This window comes from Anser cygnoides, chromosome 13 (genome assembly GCF_040182565.1).
Source record: "Anser cygnoides isolate HZ-2024a breed goose chromosome 13, Taihu_goose_T2T_genome, whole genome shotgun sequence".
Classification (NCBI taxonomy): Eukaryota; Metazoa; Chordata; class Aves; order Anseriformes; family Anatidae; genus Anser; species Anser cygnoides.
In genome coordinates, this window is record NC_089885.1 from 19999865 (window position 1) to 20017508 (window position 17644).

The 17644-nt window shown below is 44.1% G+C and overlaps 2 protein-coding genes across 6 annotated transcripts in view; both read right to left on the reverse strand.

Moving 5' to 3' along the window:
- SH3BGRL (SH3 domain binding glutamate rich protein like) overlaps positions 1-17644 on the reverse strand; it is a 223412-nt gene that overhangs the window by 147949 nt on the left and 57819 nt on the right. The gene's annotated exons all lie outside the window — the stretch shown is intronic.
- TENT5D (terminal nucleotidyltransferase 5D) lies at positions 1564-16434 on the reverse strand. Of its 5 annotated transcripts, none has more exons than XM_048075611.2 (3): positions 16102-16434; positions 9080-9201; positions 1564-2847 (listed from the first exon to the last, which is right to left on the reverse strand). In XM_048075611.2, the coding sequence occupies exon 3, from the start codon at positions 2826-2828 to the stop codon at positions 1653-1655; it is 1176 nt and encodes a 391-aa protein (XP_047931568.1). In that variant the 5' UTR covers positions 2829-2847; positions 9080-9201; positions 16102-16434; the 3' UTR covers positions 1564-1652. The 5 variants fall into 5 exon arrangements, with proteins under 5 accessions (XP_047931568.1, XP_047931534.1, XP_047931552.1 ...); XM_048075577.2 differs by lacking the exon at positions 16102-16434 and adding an exon at positions 15625-15773; XM_048075595.2 differs by lacking the exon at positions 16102-16434 and adding an exon at positions 15364-15510.

A 17644-nucleotide genomic window follows, 5' to 3' on the forward strand; every position in this document is an offset into this window, starting at 1 on the left:
TGATATGTAGCATATTTCTGTGTAAAATAAATCAAACACTCTTTTCCAAGTAGCAGAAATTTCTAAGACCTGACACTTGTTGTAAACAGATAAAATGTAGTCAATGCTTTCAGAAACGAGGAGGAGGACGTGAACTAAACCAGCAGTGAAGGCTCAGCATGACACAGTGACATGTTAAGCATCAGATGTAAGAAACTCTACTGCTTACATTTCCAGTTGACTGTTTTGATTTTACAGCCACATCCCTTCTGTCTCCTTTTCCTTGCTATTCCTTGCTGTAACCACATTCAGCATCTAAACTGGAGGCGTTTCAGGGAGAACAACCTCAGATCTGTCTGTTCCAAACCTGCTCAAACCGAAGTCAGTGGTGCAAACCTCTCTGACTTCAGAACTGCCAGCGCCTTGTAACCCATCGATGGAGTACCAAGGGCATACGTTTCACTTCCCCTTTTTGTAATTCAGGAGCTCTCTAGCGTGATTGCAGACAGCATTACAACTTTCATGGAGCAACTGGCACAGGGAGGCACTTATGTGACTTTTAAAACTTATCTTTGGTAAACACGCACAAATTTGTATCTAATGTTTTACTTCCTGATCATAAGACAAATCTTCATTTGCTACCAGTGTATGTGTGCAAGTAACAAAGCTTACACAGGACATTGCTATTATAAAACAGATTTTTCAAATGCCACTGCCAAGGATTTGTTTTAATTCACTTAAAAACAACATGGTCTTGGGCTTTTTTTTTTTTTTCCTGACTCCACTTATTATGCATTGAAGCATCTCTGATCAATAACAAATTAGCAATAAAAAGCAAGCCCTATGTGCTCAATTTTCACCTTCTTTCTCGTTCTATTACCTTATTGTTCAGGACTACTATAATCAGAATAGTTGTATCTCTTTCATTATCTGTGAGTCAGATCCTGGGGTTCAACACTGCACTACTTAAGCAGCCAAATCTCTCTCTAAGGTCAGCGGAAATTTTGGATTCACAAAAAGGCTGATTCTGCTCTTGGTAGAGATGTTTCCTGCTAACCCCTACTGACGAGCACTCTGGTGAGGGGAGGGACCTCATGTCTCTGATGGGAGTTGAGAGTGACCAGACATGAGCCTACAAAGAGGAGCTCAGTCCACCGAGAGGCAGACCATCAATGCGTATTTTCAAAAGGTGCTGCAAATAAATGCTGCTGGAACCGCGTGGGTATAACTGGTGGATGCTTTAGTTTAATGTGCCCAGAACACTAGCATTTCTAGAATTAGGTATTTCTACTGAGAGGCATCTCAATAGAAGGCTTAATTTTTCATTTCCACTGTTTAAATTTTGCTTAAGAATTTATTAGAACCCAGACCTTAGAGCATTTTGTCTTATAAAATTAGAATAATTTATATCCTTCTCTTTTCATCCAAAAGAAAAGTACAGCCCAAACACACATGGGGGTATAAATACATCATGAATAACAATAACCATTTTACTCATTTTATGATCTGCGTAAAGGTGTTTGAGACATTGACCAACCAAACAACTTTGGCAACTTGCACAAAATTATGTCCTGAAATCAAAAGTGATGATAAAACTTGGTTTAATGATGCGTTTATTACGGAGAGAACTGGAAAGAGAGAGGGGTCTAAGTGCTGAGGAGGTTACCGTGTTCCTAAACCATGCCGCTTTGCATTTGTATGTGAAATGGGTATGGCTGGTAGATGATAGGCGGTTGTCCGTGAGCAATGTAGTAATTGCTGAAGTTTCTGTCACTGATATATGGAGCAGGCTGATAATAGCATGTTACATTAGCTGCATTTGGGATGATATTTTGTTCTCCAAGCACTTTTAAAGCCAGAATTGTAATCATATTCAGAGTTTGTCTTCGTTCGTGTCCCATGAGACAGACTGTGCTCTCATTTACAACTCCACGCAGAGTCATCAAGTAGTCATACTTGCTTTTTTCTTCCCCAATGAAGTGGTTGCGCAGATATGACTCAATTTTCCTTTGCTGCTCAGCAACATCTGGAAAATCAATGAAGAATCTGGAGCACATGTAACGTTCCAGAGATTTAATTTCAGCCTCATCTGCTGGCTTGAAGTCACGAACCAGGAGATTGCTGTACTTCAGAAGGCCGCCGCCTCTGATCTCCTCAGGGTTCCTCGTGGAGATCAGTTTGTACTTTAAATGGTCCATTGCTTCATTGAAGTCTCCATACATACTCTCTGCAATAACAGTGGGGTGAGAGTCCTCTGCTAGTTTGCAGTCTGTTTCTCTGTAAACATTTAGTATGGAGTCCAGTATGATTTGGAAGGAGTCCACACTGAACTCGAACTGCCGTCTGAGCGAGTTGACAAACTTTAACTCTACATTCTTGCCGCTGTTGTTTGACAGCGAGATGAGACTCCAGCGATCGTGGTCGGTAGAGACTTTGACCATTTTCTGCACGTAGGCATCTTTCATGGTCTGGGCAGTGATTTTTTCCTTATTAACACATTTCGGCAAAAAGTCCAATAGGCAATTAAGAACTGCTTCCTTAACAACCTGGAACTCGAGCTCACTTGGAAGTTCCACCCCAAAAATGATATCTAGGTCCTTATAACTAGTTCCGTTCTGCTTCACTAGGATGTGGCTAGCTGTTGAACCGTTCAGGCGGATATCTCGAACAGTGATTTGCTTTTCGATGAGCTGTTCTTTCACCACACGAATTATATCCTTGGGTTTTACTTCCAGTGTTGGAAAATTCCCTCTCCCGTGAATAGGTATTATCTCCGCTAAGACTTGATCCAGGATTTTAATCTGATCCCAGGTGAGACTACTGAATCTGTGGTCTAAGTCCTCAGTCATCGTGATGTCAGTTGGCTAACTATGGAGAAACAGAAATTAGAAGAAAAATGTTAGAATTTGCTCAAATAAAGACAGCCTGACATTTCACTGTTATGACAAACATATATCTTACTTCCTTGGTGCAGTGATAAAGCAGTTAATTTTACACTGAGACACAATCCGAATTAACTCTCTGAGTCAACCACCACACTTCTCGCAGGCTTTTAATTGAATTTTAATGTAGTCAGGTTTTAATCCTGCTGAGAAACCATTGTGTTATTGTATAATCCGTGACTCAAAGTCAATGCAGTAAAGCATACAGATTTAAAACTACATTTAAAACTACTCAAAGGTTAATAACATGGAATACTTTGTAGTTATAATGAAACTCCAAACAAATTTCACTGAGCTAAAATCAACAAAACGAGCAAATTTGATTCTTTCTGTCCTGTCTAGACATCTCCTTTTATTTTCAGTGATTCACACAATGAAAATACCGAAAGACTAAGTAGTTTTTTTGAAAAAGCACAAACACTGCAACACACTCGTTGTTTACCTAGCCATATGCCTTGAATGTACTTCTGTTTCTGTGGGTAATTTGTATGCAAGCGTCCTTCAATACCACTTCTTACGGTTTACGAACTGCATATCCGATAACTGTGCACCTATTTCCACTATATTTCTAAGGCAAAATCTTTTCCTTCTATCCCGTTAACCATCTGACAGCAAGGATCCAATGCTGCAAGTTCGGGTTTGCAGAACTGGTAAGAGAATCCCTTCCAGTCTGCACTGATACCCTAAACCCTCTCAAGAAAGCACGCAAAGAAGCCCTTGTAGAAGACATGGGATAAAACTCCAGCTCTGGAGTTTTAAAATTAAAATTTTCTCACCTTCATATCATCATATTAAGCAAGCAGATAGAGCTTAGTATAGATTATTTACTTACATTTTATAATGAGCAAACAAATGTTGCAAACCCTGGAATATTGTTTTTAAAATGATTCTAATTGATCATATGGAAACTTTATTTTAATTAAATTTGTGTAATGGGAATTTAAAAGCTTTAAGTTTCTAATTTGATTTATGTATGCTGAGAATACAAACACAATCATGCAATTATATAATTAGGTGTGATTACAGTAAGGAAGAAGTGCTTTTAACAAACTCCCAAAAAGGAAAATATTGCTGAGCATTAGGTGTCTAACACACAATAAAAGACGCCTGTCCTAATCTTACTGCCTCCTGATGCTGCTGTCAGCACTGCAGAACGAAAACTGTCCAGAGGGCTTTTTGAACTTCCTGACTCCACGGGCATCATTCCCTTCTTCTAGCTAAGCTTCCGCGCTTCTTTTGGGGTAGTTTGCTCAGATAGTGAATCAAAACGTTTTGCTGCTGAATCCTATTATGCTGTTTTTCAATGCTCTTTCATAACTCACGTGACAGCTCAGGGGGAGATACCGTGATCTCCTGACACCTTCTCAGCCAGCCCCCGTTCTTGGCTGCTGCGACTCAGCGTGCTCAGCCTGCAGCCGGGTTTGCTGCTCTGCACAGCAGGTGAAGCAAGAGAAAACTTAGGGAGGCAGTGGGACCTTTCTTCACCGCTCGAAAGAGAAAAAAAATCTTCAGTTCACACAGCTATTTGGGGCGTTTATCAGCCATTGACATCAGCCATTGATAACTCGTGGTTTTCACGTGTGAGCTGAAACAGCTCCATGGTTCACGAGCCACGTGAAAGAAGTGATTTTCAGGTACCTGACAACACTGCAACTGTACTGCCGAAGCATGGAGAAACGCTTCAGCTGACAGATGGCTAAAATGTGTTTTTTTTAGCTAAAGCTCAAGAATAGCAAATAAAGTCAAATCACATTGAGTAATAACACAACCGAAAAGTGTACAGTGTTGTTTCTTAGTCAGTAGTGGCTGTATGCGTACGTGGTCATATATTTCCTGCCTTCAGATTCCACGTACTGTACTGCAGTAACCTCAAGTAATTTGTGGACTGATAAATGGTTTGGGAACAATACTGAGCGAGATCTCACATATTTCTAGTATTGTTTCAGCTCCAAAGAAAGCTAATGAAGAACATACGTAATTTGAGGCACCTTTCTGGCCTCATTAGAAAGAACAGAACTGACCATATGCTTGATGTTAAACACATGGTTAAAAAGTTTGCTAAATCGGGACTATTTATTGCTAAATAATAGGAGTTTAATTGCCACTGAATTGTAGGTGTGAAGGTCTTGGATCAAATCCTGTAATTCTGGCACAGCTGTATTGCTCCTGACATTGTTGATGTATTAACTCCATGTACAAAGCATATAAATACATATATATATTTGTTTACATACAAACGTTCCTGCAGGCATTTAGAAGATACGGCATTAGAACTGGAAGGGAGAGAAATCGCCATCCACTGCAGTAGCTACTTTACACAACATACTTATTCCTTCATTACCATCAGCTATTTCTTATTATGATTGCACGCTTGCTCCTTTATTACCGCAAACAATTATTAAGAAAAACTTCTATCCATCTTTCATAGCCCTTATGACATCCCAGTGCATTTTTATCACGTTTTTTATCGTCAAAAATAGCTGTTGCAGAAAGACACTGAATTTTTGAAGCAGTACAACTGTGGGTGAGTGAGAAGGTTGGGAGGAGAGGGTTCTGCATAAACTCTTTTGCTGCCAAGTTTGTCGTCTGTGGTATTGACAAGTCAGGTTATGGCAGACCAGCTCTAATGATCTACTGGCAAACTGGCCGTTGTCGGCACTGCTGTGTAAGCTGTACGTGTATGTTGTGGGACTTGTCTGATACTGCAACACTTTGAAAGAGCTCTTCAAGGTTGATGCTGTGACGTGAAGTAACAGGCTTTGAGAAGGGAATGTTCAATCCCCTCTTTAGCAGAGGAACCCACCTGAAACACCTTCTGAATGTTGGAAGATGGAATCCCTAAGCTTAGAAATCCATTCAAATCCATTCTTTTTCTCTCTTTTTTTTTTTTTTACACATTATCAATTATTTTCAGTTTCATTGCAATATATTAAGATTTTAAAATGGAAAGAAAAGGTAATGTCATTAGGTATTTCTTTTGCATTGAAGGGAAACCAGATAACTTCTGCTCCTTCATTAAGAGTAGCACTTCAAAATTTTATTCCTCTAAAGTGATTTCTGGAGAATCTGGCGATGCTCTGTGAGTTCAGAGCCTCAACATTAATGTCTGAGAAATTTCTTATGACAAATACCACAAATTCTGTGCTGAAATGATGCCTTCAGTTTTAACAAGTAAGGAAAATTTCCTAGGAAAAAAAAAGCAATTAAGTTGTAAAGAATATAGTTAATTTACAGATAGACGTAGATAAGCGTGTTGTCTTTTTTTTTTAATTTACTAATTTTCCTTCAGTTTGTAACCCAGTACATAACTCTGCACCTTCTTAGAAGGACTTTCTCTTGTTCTTTTCCTTAATCTTGTTAGGCAACAAGAACAATTTCCAGGCAATTTTATAGTCATTAGGAACCTTGTTTCTTAAGCAGTGGCAAATTTATTTACCGAGGTGTTCAGGCTAATGTCAGGAGTTATTAATGCACGTAGGCCTCAGTGACAATAAATCAGCAGTAGTCCTGAGGCTATAATTAGTCACAGCGTTGTGCAAAACGGGAGATCACGGGATGAAGGGAAGGAGCTCACTGCAAGTGCCCCGTGTATGGACGAGGCTGAAGGCGAAGGAGCACTGCGTCCATGGGAAAACAGGCTGAATGGTGGCTTCCTTCTCAGCACCGCACTGGGATTGCACGCACACATGCTAAAAGCATTTCATATACTTTACATTTGATGGTTTCCTATTTTAAAGTCCGTACATGGACAATTGGAAGGCTGCTCTCGCACTGTGGCAGTGAAAAGAACAAATAACCTTTGAAACTGTATACTGAAAATTGGTGGGTTTTTGTTGTCTTTTCTTTTTTTTTTTTTTTTCCCTACACTTTATCAGTATTTGGAACTTATTGAAACTCTCTCCTAAAGATTTTTTCAGTTTTTTGTTTATGGGATTTAAAATGTTACTATGTGCTGCAATGGCCCCTGAATTCTGCCTGATTTAAGATCTTTGCCAGATAAAGGGATGAGGAAAAATAGCTTTCCAGGTGTTTAGTTTTACTTATACTGGCTAGAGAAGCACAGAATAAGAAGAATCATATCTAGTCATGTGTTGTGATATATTAACCTTATTATAAGGTTAGAAGAATATGACCCTGGTTCAAGTTCCAGTTTGTCCTCGAATTGTCACCGATGAAGTGGTTGCAATGTGGAAAAATGTTTGGGTGGTGGGAGATCATTAAACACGTTTGCTAGTGATACATTGAAATTAGGGTCTCTTAACGTTCTTCAGCAGGGTTTGGACCAAACAACTATGAGTTTGGTTTTACAATAAAAGATTTAATTAACCAACTCTTAACATAATGCCATATACCAGCTTCATCAAAAAAAAATAAGACTAGATCTGGCTTTACAACTGAATCAAGAGAATCTGCCAGGCAAATGACAGCTTTAATGTTCCACGCAACTTTCATAGAAACAGATACTTACAGTCTAGAGGACAGTCTCATCAAATTTAGCTCATATTTTACCAATAAACCGTTTAAGATTCTTTTTTTATATACTCTACAATGTTGCTTCAGTGTACTTTCAAAGCATTTGCAACATATTGGCACTGTCAAGCAGAATACATCTGAAATAGTTTTTGTGCAGCTGTGTTAGCTCCGGTCTCTTTCCTTTGCTTTTATCTAGTACCCAGTTTTTCTACTTTACAACAATTATATGGAATACTTTAACGCTCCAATTTTCTTTACCTTTGTCTGCACCTGAAATCAGTTGCTAGGGGACCTTTCAGAGATCAAGTAAAGTGTCTTGCAGCTGCTGTAGGAGCCCTGCCTTCTACCATTTGGGGATTTACCCTAGACCTGCTCCAAGTAGGTATTGCAATTCTCCCCCTAGAGCTCCGTATTGCTTTTGCTACATACACATTAGATGCACCACTACTGATTTCTACGTTGTCTTGGTAAAGTTTTATATTAATTCAAAGATACATTTCTCTATTAAGCTGGATATTTTCAAGTGTTTTGCCTACTCGCTGACTTAAGGACTGCAGCTGGCTTTAGCTCTGAAGGCAAGAAAGTCGAATGTGGAATGAGTCCTGGTTATAATTTAAATGCACATGAGAGAAGCATCTGGGGCACCCTAAAAGGAAACATATTTAAACTAGATTGACAATGTTTTTCATGAGTTTTTCCTTCCATTACTGTTAATGCATGCAGTGAAGATACTGTTTATTTATCCTGTTATTGTGAGATAACGCATGATTTGCCATAAGTTTTCAGTACAGTTACCATCTAGTTACCCTGAAATAACAAATAATAACTCAAAGCCATATGCTCTTCTCTGATGAGATAAGGCTGGATGGTGTGCAAAACAGGCTTAAACAGAAAGTGGTTTGCTTGGACTGTGCCACGGAATATCACCTTCAAGGGCAAAACAAGCACGTAGAAGAGAAGCAGAGGCATTATGAACTAAAATGTTTCCTACCTTTTCTCCAACCCAACCCAAGGAACAAGAAAAAACAACACAGTTGTGTACCAGCCTGCATCGTCCCTCCTCCCAGACTGAATCGAGTTGCAGAACAGTATAGCACAAGGGCAGCCATACTCTCCTACAGCGCAACGCTGCGAAAAGGAACTGAGCAGTCTAGACTTCTACTGAAATCTTGCAGGATATTGGCTCAATAGCGTGGGAGTTCTCAGGAGGGACCATATAAATAGGAAGGTTACTTTGGGCAACCGATACTAATACATAATCCATGTTATGTTATCCTGGAGATTGGGGTTTTTTTTGGACGTTGAAGTTTTCCATCATGACTCACAGTACCTTCATTCTCAGCTGCACGTGGATCTCGCAGGGTAGTATTTTCAAGGCCAGACATATTGTGCTTTTTTATCACTTCTCACAACACATGAGGGTGCTTCTTACATGGCCTTCAGGTTCAGACCATGCCCTTGTAAATGGCATGGTATGAGGTATAGTCAATCTTCTCATTTGCGCTAACCTTCTTTAAGAACTTAAACAAAATAGCTGTGATATCCAATATTTAGACTATTTTGGGCTGTGGACATCACTGAGAAGTTACATCTTTAGGTAAGTATTATTTGTACTTCCGAATGAATGCTGTGGACTAATTCCTGAATAATGTTTCCAGAGAAAATGCAAAATCCCATGGACTTACCGTGGCAGGACAATTGGTAAGCACGTATTCCAGCAGTTTAATAGGATGAGTCACGGGATCCTTTGGTAAAAATATGAATTGTCATCTTGTCACTGATAAAAACGTGAACCTCCCAGGGAAAGCTGCAGGGAAAAAAACAACAACAAAAAAAAAAACAATAACATCCTTTTTGAGATAAATGTTAACTACCAGTCACCTGCTGTACATAATAAATCATGCATTATGACTTGGCAGTCCCGCAGTTATAACAATAGCCTTTTAGGTCAGAAATGATAAGGTAAAAGCAGTGGCAAGGCACAGAAGTGCTCATAAAGACTCTGGGTTTCAGGTCATACTTAATCCTCTGCAAGGATGTTAACAACTTGCTATTTTCTCTAAGGGATTTAAAATAAGAAGTTAATATTATTAATAGACATGCAAATTAGCAAGGACAGAGGGGAATTATACAAAAAATTAGACCTAGTAACAACTCAGCAAAACTGAATATTATAAATTGTGAAATGGTTTCTCATGCCTCCTAAAAATATGTACAGATGACAGGAAGGTCTATTTCTTGGCAGACTGGGTTGTTGGTTCATTTACAGTAAGCCCAGGATTCAGCCTGTTGCTGGAATTTCCATGCACCAAATGGCCCTTTGACAAGCTAAGCAGGAACTGTAAAAAAATCAGATGCTTCTGATTATACAGGCACTTCTGAATATTTCTTCTCTCAAGGATGTGCTGACAGCCTGGCAGTCTTGGTAGGCTTTCCTTCAAAGACCCCCTTTCCAGTGCCCCATCCCACGAAGTCCTAACACCTACAGGAGGCTTTAAAGTACCCCGAGGATCACCCTGTCTGGTGTATGACTTGATGCGGATGTGAACTTACTCCCTGCTGCAGAGCTGTGCTCCACAAGCTCGTCTTTTAGGCCGAAGTATATATGCTTCTGAGTAAATACAATTCTGAAAGTATGACTTGAGTGTAACCATAAGCACAATCTGCAGGAAAAACTGAAGTAATAGCCTAGCGTGGTATGGACCGTAATATTAATTTTATTAAGAATATTATGTGTTTTTTTCTGCCATGCTACAGCAATCATTGTTGTCACTGAATATGTTTTTGCTGCTGCCAAAAGCCCAATATTTGGCTTCCTCACACTGTCCTTGCTGTGGCAGGACCTGTCTGCAGCTCTCAGCTGCTTTCCGGCCCACGATGGGCTGCTGACTGAATGAACGGATGTTCCCTGACTTGCTCCCCAAATCCATGCGGCGACGGCTCCCGTCTGCAGCTGGGAACCCGGGGCTTAGGGTGGCAAGGGCTGAAGTTAGGCTGCGAGTGAGAAGGCAGTCATTTCTTCAGCGCAAGGAAAAGCTCCCAGGCTGCTCAGGTAAAAGAGTCCCAGCATGTAGTCTGGCCTTCTGGAGGGAACGTCAGACAAATATATAGGCGGTTACTTTAAAAAAATACATCGTTTGGGCTTTTTAACAATGAACTATTGTTATTTCTTTCTGTGCGATGGCGGAAGGTTTAATGGATATATGATAACCATTAATGGATATATCATCATGATAGAATAGATTAACACTAGAGTAGAATTAATGGCTTCCCTCGTGATATTTAGGGGAAGGAAAGAGAGACCTTTGTATTTTTTTTTTTTGTGAACACCCATTATTACATAATATGTTCATAAAAGCAGCAGCTGAGATTGAAGAAGTGCTTTGGCTGTTGGGACTTTATTCTCAATGGCTGCCTTTTATTGACTCAGTCATTACAGGAAAAAGTGTATCATTTTATTGTTCCCTGCTCGTGGCTTCCAGGATTTTTTCTAACTGGAGTAAAAATAAAAACAAAAACGACTACATCAACAATTACATTTGATCTCAAAGATAATATTCTTCTGTTCTCGAATTCCAAATGTGATTTGTGATGATGCGCACCGACAAACTCATCTCAAAGCCTCTCACCCTCGCGGTTCTGTGCACAATGAGCAAAGGAACACGATGACAGCACACGAACCTGTCCGTGGGCTTCCCTGCAGCACTGCTTGGGAGCCCGGGCCCAGCCGGCCGCTGCCTTTGGGCGCTGCCCAGCCCCACGAAGGGGAGTCCTGCCCCCAAACCTGCTGGGTGCCCACATCCCCCCCGGGCTTCAGCACCTGTGAGGGTTGCTCGGGCACTCTCAGCTCTCCCCCCTTCCCCATGCAGTGCACGATTGCTCTCCGCAGCCCTCCAGACTAATACCAAAACCTATTTACTCGCTCGAGATACCAGTGACTCAACCTGAAGCTCACTTACCAAAAACTCTATTATTATGACTAAACTGCAGCGAAAGCCGGCAAGGTAAGGAATGAAACAAACCCTCCTTGGCCATCTACTAGCCATCCTCACAGTTGTCTCTCCTCTTCGAACGCCAGAGGAGGAAGGATGAGCTGTGCAGAGTGCCACAGGCTGTTTTCTGAAGATGGAGAGCATCACGAAGTCAAGGCTCTCCCCATAAACTCTCCGGAGGCTTCCTCTCCTCTTCTACACCAAGGGAGACCCAGCGAGGTGGCAGAGCAGCCCAAGAGCAGCCTGGTGGGACGGCCCTGGTCAGGAAAGCATCAGAGGAAACCACCAGGCTTGTGGTTGTGTCCCTTGGAGGGGGTTCCAACGCAACGTGCGCAGAAGGTTGAATGGATCTCTTCTTTTACTGAACATCCCAAACAGCGCTGCGCCTCGCTGGAAGGTGTACTTCGTCGATTCAATCAATGAAATGCATTTTTTTTTTCTGAATCAGTACAGAGCCACTGACGTACGGAGGCTGAATTTTGGTAGTACGTACTGTAGTACAGTGCACTCGGAGAGGCTTCCTTGGGGTGAGCCAGCGAGCTGAAGACAAACGGCATCACGTCCCGTAAAGACCTCTCGGTATCACTCCTGCTCTGCTCCGCATATTTTATAAAGGATCTGCTGCTAAGCAATTACCCTGCCTCACTCCAGAAGTATTTTCATTTTATGGCCGAAGACCTGAACTCCGCGCAGTCTCCAGGCCGATTTGTTAAGCAGCTTAGGATCCCTTGGAATAAAGGCTCTTCACGACCACTACAGTGCATGGCGAGTTGAAATCGAGCTGGAAGAAACTCCCGTATCCTGGACCGGGTTTTGCTGGCACCCTCCCCCGAATCTGTCTCACGTAACTGATAATACAGGGAATTTGGGTCCTATTCCAAGATCACTCTGTCCCCAACTGTTTGGTTTTATTGCTATTTGTGCTTGCAATGTTAATATATAAATATAATTCATGTATTTTTGAATTCATTTCCATACTTATATTAGAAACTTGTTCTCTGACTGCACAGTACAGTAGCGGGATTTCTTTTTAATGCTCTTTTCCCAGGTTCGTGAGTTACATTGTAAAATTGGGGAAAATACATGAATTATTTATTAACTTCAAGCACTTGCTGTACAGGAGTTTATTCTTAATGCTGCATCAGTAAGAGCCAACATTCTCCTAGAAAATAGCTTTTTGGTAACTGAAATGTTTTCCAGAGTTCTGTGATAAAGTAAAAACTGCAAAACTCCATCCAAACTACATCAAGCAAAGGATTACGGCTGCAGCACCAGCATCAGGGTACTGCAGGGAGAATGAAATGCCTCTGTTGACACCAGTACTAAAATGCAGCGAGAAGATAAAGCAACGATAAACCAAAGAAAAAGGCTAGAGCCCTGCAGCAAAGATGCGTGTATTCATGACTTTTCCATCACTATCAATAATGCATAATGACCATCATGTGGATGACGACACCAAGTTTTGAGACAGACTGAGTCAAGCTTTCTATCACCAAATGTGAAAAAGCATTCGACATGACACTGGATGTCAAAAAGGCAGGACCTGCTAGATAAGCAAAGATCCAGCAGAAAGGGTAATGGAGAAGAAAATCAGCTGATGCTGACATAAATTGACATCTGCTGTGCCAGTTTATAGCGTTTCACGGAAGAAAACATTTTTTTTTGTTAACATGTACTGAAAGAAATGTTTTTTTAGAGCCACAAAAATATCTTGCTTAGGAAAAAAAGGAAATGTTAATTTATCCATGAACACTCCTGCAACATGAAGAAGCTGTGTTCAATATTAAGCTCAAATTTTACAGTTACCTACATTATTCCTTTATAGACTGCACTCTAATTCTGCATGGCAGTGGATGGTAGGTAGACTGCCAATTCCCTACGGTATCTCAGAGCCTGTACTGGTGCTTTGAATAACTTTTTGCGTATAGATCATGATGGCAAAGGGAGAAAGCCAGACTGTGACTTACAAAAGAGACAGACAGGTAGATGGACAGGTAGGCAGGTAGGTACATAGACAGATAGATAAATATATAGATAATATTTGAACCCCAATGGTACTAATTCAATTATCACAGCAGAAATTCCCTCGGTGTAAATGGGAGCAGAACTGGCCCAGTATGTGCATGGCTGGGCATTTGGCTTGAGGTAAGGTAAAGTCTGAGCTCTCTCCTACTCTTCTCTACGTTTGCATGTCATATATGTGTCTTACATCCATAAGACAAATACTTTCCCCCTATAAAGACGGCTATCATGCTACTGGGAATTCAACAAACGCTGCTGATAATCTCAGGGTGATCTGCCATGGGGTAACGCAGCATTAATGCAAGAGGCAAAGCAGAGCCCAAACTACTGACATTTTCACCCCTCCCCGTGGCGAAGCGCTGATGGCACAGACCAAACCTGTCCCGGGTCCCACATGCAGGATACCCACAGCCACAGCTCCGGATCATCGGAGCTGAGGACCAGGAAGAATGTGACACCGATCTGGATTAGAAGCATTTTGAAAATAAGGCTAGAATTTCATTCCTTCGAGCAGTGTTAATTAAAGAATTAATTTCCACTGCCAGCCTAAACGCTGTGTAATTTACTCTCCAAAATAACTCAACTGAATGTGATTTCAATGTGATCTTTCAAGGAGTTTCATCCACTTATCTGATTTATAGTGGATTCATAAATTATCGGAGCCTACTGTGTCAGCAGTTACTTCTGAACTTGAGCAGGAGCTGTTTCCACGCTCTGCAGGGCAGGAAGTTAAGTTCAGGTCTTTGCTCACAAGGGTCAGCGTTAGACGTCTCTCTTTCTGGCAGCTGAATCATTACAGGTCACATAGTTCTTAATACAGTGCTGTATGTCTGATGCCTAATGAGGCAACGAAACTGAATTTACTGTGAAGTTATGCCTTTAATGCATAGCTGGGCAGGGGCGGCGTGCAAGAAACACTACCACGAGGCCAAAGGTCTGCAGCAACAGCAAATTAGAAGAATTGTTACCGTTCACTTTAAACTCAGCTGTGGGAATGCAAGAAAGCTGAGATATGAAGGAGGAGGAGAAGCTACAACCCTGGCCCTGCAGTGCTCCCCTGTGCACGTCCAGCCCTCGCTCCCTGCTCCTGGCTGCTGCAGCCCCAGCACACAGGAGGACAACAGGGCAGGGGGGGTGTTTTTACGTGTCTGAGAGGGACAGACACGAGCCACATCTGACTCTAAGGAGAACAAGAGCAGAAAGTGGGGGAGAGAGTCCCTGCTCCCGATTCACTTTCATTTATTATTCATTTCTTGGCCTTTAACAGCGATCCAAATCATTATTCATACCTACCTTGTTGCTTTTTATGGGAGCCATGAAAAAAACTATTACTGTTAATGCAGCACACGGAAGACAACGTGTATGCCTGCGCAGCCAACCATGCTCTTTGTGACGGAATAATAAACATGCCTAAAGATTTGCGGTGCCTTAACAGATGTACCAGCGAGACGTGCCTGTGGCTCCGAGCAGGCAGCCGGCACTGAAGACGCATTTCTGTGTTGGGAAGGCAGAATTACAAACCGCTCTTGCCGACCCGGGTCGCTGTAAGGCAGCTCTGTTTGGCACGGAGCAGCAACACCCATTCGCAGCGCGCTTCTTGGAGTTGAGCTCGGAGGATCCCATCCGGCCGGGACCTCGGCTCCGACCTCCTGCCGGCCGCGACCCCGGAGGGCCCTCGCTGGACGCGGCGGGAGGCCCGGGGCAGGGCACGGCACCCGTGGGTGCTGGGGGTGCCGAGCGGGTGCCGGGGGACGCCTGGACCTCAGCACCCTGCTGCCAGCTGGGCGCGAGGGCGTGAGCGGCACCCTGCTGCGAGCGCGGCGATCCCACCCCAAAACTCAACAAGTTTTTTTTTTTAGGCTTCGTGCAAAACGAACACCGACGTTCAGACGAGACCCCCCCCCCCCCAATTAAATAAATAAATAAATAAATAAATAACAGCAGATTTACCGCACCGCTCTTTCCGAAAGCCGACCAAACTTGCCGGAGCCGGCTCCGTCAGGCAGCTCCTCACCGAGGCCCCACCGCTCCGGGCTTCCCAAAGTTTCCCGGGGCGGCCCGCCCGGTACCGCCTGGAGGAGCCCCCCCCCAACCCCCCCGGGGCCGCCGCCGCTCCGCCCGGCAGCGCCCGGTACCGCCCTGCCGCTGCGGCGGGGCCGTGCTCCGGGGCCGTGCTCCCGGCCGGGGTCGGCGAGGGGGGACGGGGACGGACTCACCGCGAGGGTTCCCCCGGAGCCGGGTGGCGCAGGGCCCCGGCGCCGCAGCCGCGCAGCCCGCACCGGGAGAGGCGCCGCCGAGCCGGGGCCGCCGCCGCTGCTGTCCGCGGCCGCCCTGGTGCTGAAGCGGCCCCGCCCGCCGCCCGCCCCCGCCGGGCCTTGTAGCGTAAACGGGTGGCCATGGCAACCCGCGTCACGCAGCCCGAGGTGGGGCCGCCGGGGCTCCCCCCTTGCTCTCTCGCCCTCCTTCCTTCCCCCCTTCCCTGCCCGTGCCTCGGGAGGGCCCGGCCGGGCATCCCCTGCGCCCCGCAGCCCCTCCGCCCGCCGCCCCCCCCCCCGCGAGGCCTGAGGCGAGGAAGGCCCCGGGGCACCGCGGGGAGGCTGAGCCTTGGTGCTCAGCGCGGTCCCGGGGGTGTCTCGGCGTGCCCGGGGATGTACCGACCCCACAGGGGCTGCCCCCTGCGCCTTGGCGCTCACCTCCCGTGCCGCGGGGCCCAGCTCCGGCCCCGCTGCCCTGCCTGGTGGCTCCAGGGAGGAGAAACTCCCATAGCGCGGAGCTCCTGCTGCCCGCTTCTTGCCTCCTACTCCCCGAGCGGTGTCAAAACAAAACTGCCTTGTTTTCGAGATAACTTCCTGCGTGAGCAGGCGGCGGTCTTGCCTTCAGTCTGTGTGTTGCGGGAGCGCGAAGAAGACTCAGTTGAGGCCAGCCCCTTGTCTGGTGGTTACCCGGTACCTGTGTGCCCATCAAGAGGTCACAGAGCTGCCCAGGGAATCCGAGAAAGGACACCTGGAGCCTCAGGGCTGCAAAGTAGAGGGGTTGTGGTTTTCTAGCTGACTCGCGCAAGAAATCCCCAAGGTAAGCACAAGGACCTGCAGATCGGCCACTCAAAACCCTACCTCGCGACTTAGCTGCAACGAGAACAGCGCTCGTTTTCTGTGTAGCCTTCAGCTCTTGGGAGAGGATCTGACCCCACGGTGGCTTTGCCGGGAGAAGGTCCCTCTCTACAGACACCTCACTGTCGCTAACTCAGTTCTGGTTTATTTCTAGTATATTTAGAAAACCAGTCTTTCCATCCGTAGGCTTCTAAAACTGGAATGGAATAAATCACCTCGTGGAATTAGCTTATGGCATTTGTGTCTTTTTTCGTCATTTCTATTCTGCTGTAGTACTAAATGCCTTCTATTTGCTGTGCAGCGTCTAAGTTTGCTTTTGCCACTACACATAAGTACAATGAAAGATAATTTACTTTAATGTTCTGAGAAATTATGCCAAATGGGTAAGCCATGATTATTTTTGAAAAAGTGCAGATTTAGTACTACGGTGACTCATAACAGTGAGCATACCTTGACCAAAAAAAAAAAAGGCTATGTAAGTATTTTAAGCTAAATTTCTTTCATAGGCAAATATATTTAATAATCTTAAAGATGCACATTTTTACTTTAACGTACAGTACCCGGATACTTCTAGGTTGGCTCTTGGGTATTACACAAAATCAAGATTTTTAGCCTTTTATCTCAAAAGAACCCAGCGCAATGCAATCTGACCCTTGTTAAACATAAAAATCCCCAAACCAGCTGTTATTCTTTAGGGCCCTTAAAAACATCTTCAGTGTCTCTTTCCTCCTGAGGACAGCTTTACGAATGCAGCGATAAAGCACGGCTGCAGCAATTACACAGCACTTAGTAATTAAAAAAACCTGCTCATGAACCGACTTCATTTTATGCCATAAACGCCAAGCGCTCCGCATTACTTTATATTCCTAGCTGTCAAAGTAGAAACAAATCAGGGATGAGATTTTCAGAACTTGCAAGCCCTCGGAAACGCAAAACGCAAACCAATTCTCAGCTCCAACAACTTCATTTCCTGGCACGCCGGCTCCCAGCCCAGCCGGCAACCAGGAGCCCTCCAGGCAGCGTGCTGCAGGACAGAGGAACTTGCCTGCGTGCACTCCGACGGTGCCAGGATGAAGCCCACGGCTGTGCCCAACACTTGTATGTAGCTATTGAGTGATTGATTGGG

Bases quoted from the DNA above. Each gene is read 5' to 3' on its own strand.
- TENT5D (XM_048075611.2), bottom strand. From the start codon at position 2,828: ATGACTGAGGACTTAGACCACAGATTCAGTAGTCTCACCTGGGATCAG.